Genomic DNA, 10,564 nt, shown 5'->3' on the forward strand with positions numbered 1-10,564 from the left:
CAGGGACAGGCAAAGCACGTTCAATATAACATCCACACACACTGTATTCACCAAGTGTGTAGTCTTTAAAGAACAACTCACGATTTTAAAGTAAATCTATAATAATAACCGAGATAGAGACATGGACAAGATTAGTTACATTTAACATTATTGATCACTAACTATGTTACCGAACCTTATGGCACTCTTTTAAGTGTGCGAATCCCAGTATCATTAATTTTATGTGCCTTGATGTAAACCGTTGTGACGGTATCTTCCAACGACGGTATAGAAAAGATTTAAAATAAATAAATAAATAAATTGGGAGGAGCTCATCCTAATGTTCTGATTTCAGGCCTTAAAATACTTCAACCTGAAGAAATAACTTTAGAGGGAATTTGGTCAGCTTTGAAGTCAATTGCATCTTCGATTATCTTTGACTCAAACAACTCTGGAAACGAAAAATCAAACTGTGCTAAATACTAATTTGATTTCTACCTTCAATAAGAAGGTGGAAAATCTTGAGAGCAGGAATACTACAATAAATAAATACTATTCAACAAAAACTTGTTCAATCAGAATTAGTTGTCTATAAAAGGTTAGAAAATATAGAGAATGTGCTTAGAGCACATAATCTCAGTGTTAAATTTTCCTGTAATAAGCATGATTTCCCCTCGAGTTGTTCAAGTCATATATACAACAAATATTAAAAATATCTGAGGTAGCAATGCCTGTAATTATCAAAGCCTATTACTTACAGCAGGCTGGTCAAGCAGAAGAAGGAGCTGAGAGACAGATACCTGTTGTGATCCTGCTCGCAGCTAGGCCGTGAGTAGGCTCTTACCTCTGCGGCCCAGGCCTCTCTCGCACCGGCACGGCAGGAGCCGTGCAGGGACCCCCCACGCGACAGGAGGCCATTCTCGATGTCCTCTTCACCGCGGCAGGTTGCCGCGGACTTCGGCCTCTTCTTGCGGCATGATGCCGCTGCCAACGCCGTCTTCCAGCAGGCCCGGAGGCCTGCTCCTCTGCGGCAGGATGTCGCCATCGCTCTGCCTCCCACGTCGGGCCTGGTTGGGTCCTGCTCCTGCACGTCAGCGTTAGCGTCTGCAGGGCCACTGTCCAGGGTCCTGCAGACTCTCTTCTTCCCCTTCCTTAGGTGCGGGGCCGCACCTCCTTCTTGGATTTCTAGGGCCAGCGAGGGAGTGGCCCCCTGATCCACCCAGATGACATCACTTCCTGGACCTCCCTCTTCTGGCTACAAAAGGGTTCTTCAACCATTCCTACATTGCCTTTGCAAGGAGTAAGTTCTCTCCAGGACTTCCTGCTCTCGGCTCCTGCTAGGTGTTCCTGTTTCGTCATTGAAGCTTCTTCGTCTTCCTGTTTCTGGTCTCTTCCTTGGATGTCCCTGGTCGTCATCATCTCGTCTTGTTCTCCAATCCATGTTCCAGATGTCTTCATGTTCCAGTGCCTCCACGTTCTGATGTTGTCTTGCCCTGATGTTTCGTCTTGAAATTCTGCCTCCAGGGGTTCCTGAGGTTCCGTCTTCCCGTCCCTCGTGGTCCGTGACCAGCCCGGCTGAGCTGGTAGGATGCGTAGTGGCCCAGTGGTCTGCGAACACCCTGGCTGGGGTGTGTAGGGCGCTGGTGGGATTCCTCCATCTTACGGACCAAAGATCCTCATCGTCCTATCTGAGTTCCGTCTCAGATCTTCTCTTCTCTCCTCCTTGAATGAACTTTTGGTATAGCCTGTCCATGGCATGTTCCGTGCCTGGCCTTGACTGGCTGTGGAGGGCGCCCTTGGCACAGATTCTAGAGTCCTCGTCTACCTCATCCTAGATCTTCGTCTGCAACCTGGTCTTCGTCTGCAACCTGGTCTTCGTCTAGTCTGTTCCTTGTCCAAGTTCTCCTCTGCCTCATACCAGGCCTGCCGCCTCTGCTGCTCCCTGCAGCGAGTCCGAAAGGGCTGGGAACAGTCGGAGGACCATTGAGAGACCACCATTGCATTGGTGGTCTCATGCAGGCGTGCAGGTCTGGGCGAGGTCCCTGGTGTCCTAGTTCCCAGACTTGGACCGTCCCACCGCAAGGGTACACAATTACGTCCTGCGCTGGAGCGCCCCCTAGCGCTCCATTCCACATAAGCACTACAATACCAATAATGGACATCTCACAGATATTGGAAATGCCACAGGATATGGAGATTAATCATCGAAGACTGTTGTTAGTCTCATTTGCCTTTTTGTCAGACCGTAATAATATATTGAAATTCTTTTTTAGGAATAGACAATCCCTGTCATCAGATCTGGATTTATCCAGATGTGATTAACTCTACCCAATTGCATCGAAAAAAGTTTCTAATAAAGCGATCTGAAATACTCCGATTAGGTGCTCAATTTATTCTGAGATATCCGAGTAGATGTTTTATAAGATACCTGAATGTTAATTATGTGTTTTTGGTGCCTGAGCAACTCGGAGCATTTTTGGATGCACATACCCGAGAAGTTTCCATTAGTGGTTCGGTATAATATTATATGTTGTGTAACTACTCGACGTAACCTGTTTTTCTTAATTTGGATTTCTTATATGACGCTCTTATTTCTGCCTCTCCATATTTCTTATATTTTAGATGCAGATAATTCCTGTGATAAGGTCTTTATTCTTTTTTCTTTTTTGAGTAATATTTCTTTAGTAATGCATCGACTTTTCTGTATAAGAGTGTGTTCTTGGGAAAAACATAATAATTTTGAAAATAAAAAAAAAAATAGTGGGGGAGAAAGTAAGCTAAAGATAGAAACAAACATTTTCTTTGAATCAAGAAGCCAACAGTGGTCTACTTCAGACAATTAAAACCAAAACAAAAGAGGAGGTCTGGAGCTGACGGAGCCAAGATATTATGAAAACTTTATAGTAATATTCTGAATTTATCATCATTCAAGGGCAGCTTGTAGTTCAATATTGGCTGTGAAAGAGGTGCTGCCTCCTCCCATCCTGTGAGCCTCCACTGGCCTCCCCCGCCCCCCACCCCACCCCTGTGGCAGGCCTGTATCTTGAAGAGGGCAGGGGATACTGATGGGCAACTCTGCCTTCTCTCATATTGCTGGGAAACATCGGTTGTTGTCATGGATGTTCTACTGGATTAATGTTTAAATGGTCTGTTCATTATATTATATTTGATATGTTCCATGTAAACCGCCTACCCGGCGATAGCTATATCTGTTAAATGTGAACCGGAGTGATATGTATTGTATACAGGAACTTCCGGTATATAAAAAACCAATAAATAAATAAATAAATAAATAAAAATGGATTTTCTAGTCTAGAGGGAAAATGACAAGAGAATAGAAACAGAGAAAGTGTGTTAATCTTGATACTGAACTTATTGAAAAATGTTAAAGTATTAGTTTGCAAAGGCTCACATTACTAACCTTTATTTATTTAACAATTTTTATAACCTGCAACTTCCAACTAATGTTCGGCGAGTTATTTTCAAAGAAAGCCCTGAAAGGCAAGGAAGGAAAGCAAGTAGAGGACAGGAATTTGAAGTGTGTGTGTGTCTGTGTGTCAGTCAGAGGAGAGAAACCTGACAAGGGGCCAGAGATGAGAGAGAGAGAAGAAATGAGTGATGGGCATGAATGATGTGGCTTGAGTTTAGGTCATGGCATCAAGAAAAGGATAGGCATTTAAACAATGGCATTTAGTACTTGCTTTGGGGAGCTTTTTTTTGGGGGGGGGGATGGGGTTTCTTTTCATACAATATTTAGTGACAGTATGGTTCTTTGATTATTTTCCATTTACTTCGGGTTATACTTGCATAAATAGTAGGTGGATGTACTGTTCTAAATGTCATTGGTAACTATGTAGCGTTGTCTCCACGTCGTCCTGTGGGTTCGCATTTTTTTTATGGTTTGCATTGTTCTTATACTGGATGGAAAATTATATTCTTTCAGTAAGAAAAGGTATATTGTACATCCTAGCCAATAAAGGTTTATTACACTCTGGCTAATGCCAGATATTCTAGAGACCTATTACATCCAGCAATGGCTAACAATAGCTTCCAAAATCTTAGAAAGCCTTGAAAAATAAGAAGGAAATGGTGCAGGGCTTTACTGTAGTTCAGAATGCTTATACTTTTACAAGTACTGTAATGTAATTCTGAGGATTATATTAACATTCTTAATTTCTAGTTAACTCAGATGAAATAACAAGGAAGCCAGAATCACTCTGTGAAGAGCTTTTCTCAGAGCATCCAGAGCTGAAACATCTACCGCAGATGGAAGCTGGTGTCTCCGAGGGGATATTGATATTCTCAAGAAGCTGGGCCGTTGATGTTGGATTATCAGAGAACCCAAATGTTGTGTGTGATGCTCTCTTAATAGCTGTAGATTGTTTTCCAGTACTATACACAGTCTGTAAAGATGTCAACAAAGTGTCTGAATATTCAAAATCCACAGCCTTTGCATTAAAGCAAAAACTTGTCAATTATGGTGGATACACTGGCAAACTGTGCGTGATTCCAAAAGTGCTGTGCCTCCAACATCTTGGAGAAAGGGATGACTTAGATCTGCAGCTGAAATATCCCGCTGGATATGTCCTAACCAGCTATGATGTACAGCACTTGCTGCAGTCACTTGTGGTAGTCATACTTGGCTTTAGATCACACTTAAGTGACCAGCTAGCCCTCGAAGTCTTTAACCTTCTCACTATTAAACAGTATGAGCTATTTTCCAAGGACTTGCGCAAGTGCAAGAAGCTGTTTATCCATGGATTACCAGGGACTGGAAAAACTATCGTTGCCATGAAGATCATGGAGAAAATTAAGAATTTGTTTCATTGCCGAAGCAATGAGGTTCTGTATATTTGTGAAAATCAGCCTTTAAGAAACTATGTGAGGTAAGCATGTCTGTTTACATTCCTTGCCATTCCATGTATACTATGCAGAATGAACGGATAAGAACTGTTCTTAATATAGTTTCCTATAAAGAGATGTTTTATTCAGCTTAAATGTGTTGAAAATTTAAAATATAATGTTTTATGCTCTTGGAGAGAATCCCCATCTGAAAGTATCTAGCCAAAAAATCTTTGTAGACTCAGAAATCCACAGCTTCGACTATCAAGAGATTTGACTTAATTATCTTTGCTACTTTTGACCCATTGAGATTCTTTTGTTGCTTCTGTATTTTCATTTGAATGTTAATTTTATTTAACTCAATTCATGAAATCTTTGTTAATATTTTCTTTCTCTGATTGCATAGGCAACAAAATATCAGTTGGGCAGTAACACGGAAATCCTTCATGAAGAATCAGTTTTCAGGTGTCAAGCATATAGTAATTGATGAGGCACAGAATTTTCGCATTGAGGATGGTGAATGGTATAAAAAAGCAAAGCAAATCTGCAACCCTAAGGATGATGAGCCTGGGATCCTATGGGTCTTCTTGGACTATTTTCAGATGAGTCACTCCTTTGAATGTGGTCTTCCACCTTTACAGAGACAAAACCCCTATGAAATGCTAACCAAAGTGGTGCGTAATACCACCCAGATATATGATAACATGCTGGTAATCATGAAAACCATTGTTGCAGAGAACGGATGTGAGTTTTTAAAACAGTTGTTGAATGAAGTAGAATGTGGTCATGATATTTCAGGCTTTTCTGTGAAAGAAGAAAACTTGAACAAGAATGAAATAGCTAAGTATGTGGCCCAAAAATGTAACATATACTTCCAAAAAGGATACCTAGCGAAAGACATTGCAATTCTCTGTAGCACGACAAAGGAGGTAGAGGATTATTATCCCATACTTTTAAAAGAACTTAGAATGTTTAAGCCAAATGAGGATTTTATATATGCCAGTGAAATACAAAAAGAATGCATTGTGTTAGACAGTGGTCGCCGTTTCTCTGGTTTGGAAAGGGACATTGTTTTTTGCATTAATCCAATATCAGCAGAAGAGGGAGTTCTTCACAAAGTTCAACTTTGTATGATATCAAGAGCTAGAATAGAGCTGCACCAGCTCTATGAAAAACCACAAAAGCAATCGATGTTCTCAATCTTTGGCTAATAGCCTGAGAAGTTCTCAAGTATTTGTAGCTGTAGGTGGTAGAAATTAGTACTGTGACAAAATTTTATTTAAACATTGGAATACCATCTTTCCAGAACAATCTGCTCAAGGGGGACAATTATAATATTAAACCCTTAACAGGCCACATATTAAACCAATACAGGGAAAGGTAAGGACAGAGAGGAGAGGTTGGTTAAAGGACGTAGGAGATGAGTGTTAGTTTAACTATGAGAATTGAGAACTGCAATGTTCATGGACCCAAAGAAGGAAGAAAACAAAACTGGGGATAAGGAGCATTATCCTGTAGGCAGTCAAGCTTGTTTAGCTGACAGCTGGGAGATACACTTAGCTAGAGCAAAGTAAATGAAAGCAACCAAGCAGACTAGGCTGGCCAATTGGTCCTTATCTACTGTATTAGATATATATTGATGTCTTCACATACATTATAAGATCCATGATATTGCTTTAAATAGTTCAATTCCTTTTAAAATCATGTCTAAATGTATGATTTTTAAAAGCATAGGAAGACAGCAAGCTATATTTTTTAATGTTTCCTTCTGCCCTAGGATTAGTACTGGTTGGCTGATTACTAGAGGAAGCTTCCTTAGAGCTTCAGCTCTTCCCTCATATTCTGTGCAAGTACCAGCAGGGTGGAAAATTCTAACAAGAGGAGTTGATTGGTACACTGCAGTCTCTGCTAGCTGCATTGTATAAATAAACTCCCTTTCTTCGCTTATAAGGGTGAAAAATCTTTAATGAGGTCAATTTTACAAGGAATATCTCTGAATGTTTCTGTAAACCCCCCCCCCCAAACCCCAACCCACCTCCCGAATCAAAGTGGTCCATATATAGAGTATCCGACTGACCCTTAAAATGAGTCTCTCTCTCTAAGATATGCATGTAAAGGCTGCACATACACACTTGGAAGAGTCCTTTACAACCTAAGTGCATACTTTATAAAATAGCACGTTTCTTTGCGTGTTTACGGGCGCACCCGATAGCAAAGTATTATTGATGGTTTGGGATGCTTGCAGTGTTTTTCTCGGTTTCCGTAATTGCTTTAGAAATCACTGTTGATTCATTGGAAGACCCATATGTGAACTAAGAGACTACAAAAAACTACAGGCGCCTTCATATTTTATTTTTATGATTTCTCCCTTTTCATTTATTCCATTAGGTTGATTTTTTTTTTCCAGAGAATAACTTTCATGGTGATAATATTGAAAGTATGATAAGTGGGATGTGTAGACAAGAGGGGGATGGGGGTTGAGGAAGATATTGTTGAAAAATATTTGTAGGTTCTGTTTCAGAGGATGTGTATGTTTTTGTATTTGACAGGTTTTCTTGCATAAAATAATGAGACAGAATATATTGTACCAATTGATCTTAGCAGGACATTGGAACAGATTTTTAATATGTTGGGGCAGTTCTTGGTATTTTTGTTTATATAATGCTCTACAAAAATGCCTTAGTGCTATGTGTTCACTTTGTACTAGCAGAGAAGATTCTTTAATCTTTCGTAGATTGGAGGACTGGGTGCAATTACGTAGTAGTGATATGCTTGCTGTCTCTTCCATTTGAAAGGCTGGTTGCCTTAGTCTCAGCATTATTTTTTTCATGAACATGAATAAAATACCTAGCTTAAAAAATCTCTTATTAAATGTCAATAGGATTAATCACGCAATTAAGTGCTAAAAGCTGAGTTATTTCAAGAAAGAAGAAGCAGGGGGATGATGTGACAAATTCATCTATTAGAAATCCTTAAAACTGAAGAGAGGTTGGATGTGTATTCTCATCTGCATGCAATAAAAAATGTGGTGGTGCTATTTTATATAAGCAGATCTTAGGTATGCAAATTTTATCTGTCATTAGACATGGCTGGTAGATGGATAAAAGTGCTAATGTTGATGAGGAGTAAAAGGTAATGTTTGTTAATCTCTATGCACCAATGGATGATTCTCCAGAATTTTGACAGGAAAATACTAATTTTTTGTATAGAATATGGTGAATTTCCTGATATTAATGGAGGAAGGGTGCAAAGAGATTTTAATTGCCCACTAGATTTAATGTTGAACAGACAGCAAAGATGAAACCAGTGGTGACAAGATCTTTAAAAGCTATTGACACATTACAGTTAGAATGTGGGTTACATGTTGTTTGGAAGATGCTTTGCCCTACAGATAAGGATTTTCCTTTTTTATTTTTCCACATCAAATGTATATGAGAATTTTTTTTTTTTAAATTTCTAAATCTTTAATGCCCCTAGCACAAGACACTAGACTATATGCAGTAATCCGATTTGGTAGAGAAGAATCCTACCTATGTGGAAATTTAACTCCATCTTTTTGGAAAAGTAATTTTCTGGACTACACTTGCTTGGTAATTGAGGAATATTTCTGTTTCAATGATACTGATGAGGTGTCACCTGCAATGCTCTGGAGTGCCTTTAAAGCAATAATGAGGGGAGAAATCATCAATTTGACTGCTAAAAAGAGAAATAAGGAGATAGGTTAGGTAAACAGATTAAATAAATTCAGAGGAGACAATAGTTTATTAATGCAGTCACAAAGTTTGAATATAAATGTCAAAAAGCATATAAGTCAACAAGTGGATAGATCCGTTTTTCTACTGAAAGATATTCTGAACAAGAAGTTCTGAAAGGCTATTAGTAAATTATCTCAAAGCATGGAAAATGGATCTAGAATCTTAGCTATCAGTTCTCTTAATTAATTGGTTTTACAAAAATGAAGAAATAGTTGAGAGGTTTAGGACCTTTTACTTGGAAGCAGTATTCTCACAGGACAAGCAGGATGGTAGTCCTCACATATGGGTGACATCATCAGGATGGAGCCCAATCATGGAACATTTTGTCAAAGTTTCCAGAACTTTGACTGGCACCTACTGGGCATGCCCAGCATGGCACCAACCCTGTATCCAGCAGGGGTCCCCCTTCAGTCTTCTTTTTTCTGCTCAGCAGTAGCCACGTGGTTAAGGAGCTCTTCAAAAATTTCTACCCCAAAGGGGTCCCCTTATAGATCTCTTTGCTCCGCGGTTGAACGGTAAGTTTTTTACCTGCTTGTGGTTGATTCCTATCAAGTTTTCCCCTCGCAGCCTACCGGCCATCAACCGCACCGCGACTAAATTTTGTCAAGACCATGGCGTCGGGTTTCCGTTGGTGCCCCGACTGCACTCGAACAATGTCCATCACTGACCCTCACACGATCTGTGTAATGTGCTTGGGGTCCGGCCATGATGTCCTTACTTGCACCAAATGTGCCCAAATGACACCAAAGGGTCGCAAGACTAGGCTGGAGAAGATGGAACTTCTCTTTCGGTCAAAAACCCTGACTCCATCGATAGCTTTGACGTCGTCTGAACCAGTACCATCGACTTTGCACTAGCACTGGGAAACCGCTGCTGCCCGACCGGCTTCGACGACTCCACGGATGTCAACCCCCTCTGTTCCTCCTCATGAAAAAGACCAAGGAGAACATCGAGAGAAACATCGACACCGCCGTCGGAAAGCTCAGGCCACCGATACAGGCAAGCCTCGGCATCGACGTTGTCTGAGCCACCGACAAAGAAATCCCGTACAGAAAAGGCCCCATCCTCTTCTGTCTCTGGGTCACTGAAGCGTTCCCCACCTGAACAGGTGCCGGGAGCTACGACTCCACTTTCACCGGTGGACCCTCTGGCTACACCAGTGCTGCCTCGTACTCTGGAACCAGCTATACGTGCCCCAGGTTTCCGTAAGGAATTGGATCGGATGATCCAAGAGGCCATCGGTAAAGCACTCCAGGGGTTCAAACCTCCATCAATGCCAGTTCCCGAGCCGGCCACCGATCCGATTCCCATGGCACTAGCACCACTATTGGCAAGAATGAATGCATTAATCGGTGCCCTTCCACCGGTGAATCCAAGAGAACCGATGGCCCCAATTCCTTCCTCACTGATACTCTTGTCATCGGAAGAAGAAGAGGAAACACCGATCTCCATTCCGCCCTCCGGAGTGCTGCCACTGACACATCCATCGATGTCACCGATTCTGTCGATGCCTCTGATTCCTCCCTCGATGCCTTCGATGCCTCCATCGATGCCTTCGATTCCACCTCCGAGGCCATCGATGCCTAGGCCCGGACCTTCTGGAATAACACTGTTACTCCCTTCTGATGAACATATGGGAACTGGTGACGAGCCTTATGATCCTTGGACCAATGATTCGTCCCAGGATACTGATGATCTGCCTTCACAACCCTCTCCTCCTGATGAAAGGAAGCGTTCTCCTCCAGAGGACTTGTCCTTTATCAACTTTGTAAAGGAAATGTCTGAAACTGTTCCATTCCAGCTTCAGACTGAAGAGGACTCTAGGCATCAGATGCTGGAGCTTCTCCAGTTTCTCAATGCTCCTAAGGAAATCATATCTATCCCTATTCATGAAATCCTTCTGGCCTTTTAAAGAGAAATTGGGAGCACCCTGGCTCTGTGGCACCTGTCAACCGTAAGGCAGTTGCCACCTACCTAGTTCAGTCAGC

At 41.4% G+C, this 10,564-nt stretch overlaps 1 protein-coding gene across 1 annotated transcript in view; it reads left to right on the forward strand.

The window, feature by feature from the left end:
• Positions 1-8,878, forward strand: part of LOC115097332 (schlafen family member 13-like) — a 45,101-nt gene extending 36,223 nt beyond the window's left edge. Inside the window, exons 3-4 of the mRNA XM_029613050.1 lie at positions 4,160-4,865; positions 5,228-8,878. Of these exons, the coding sequence (XP_029468910.1) occupies positions 4,160-4,865; positions 5,228-6,032 (1,511 nt within the window). The 3' untranslated portion in view covers positions 6,033-8,878. The remainder of the gene's footprint in view (positions 1-4,159; positions 4,866-5,227) is intronic.
• Positions 8,879-10,564: the final 1,686 nt, after the last annotated feature.

The sequence above is a fragment of the Rhinatrema bivittatum genome, chromosome 8 (assembly GCF_901001135.1).
Source record: "Rhinatrema bivittatum chromosome 8, aRhiBiv1.1, whole genome shotgun sequence".
NCBI classification, from domain to species: Eukaryota; Metazoa; Chordata; class Amphibia; order Gymnophiona; family Rhinatrematidae; genus Rhinatrema; species Rhinatrema bivittatum.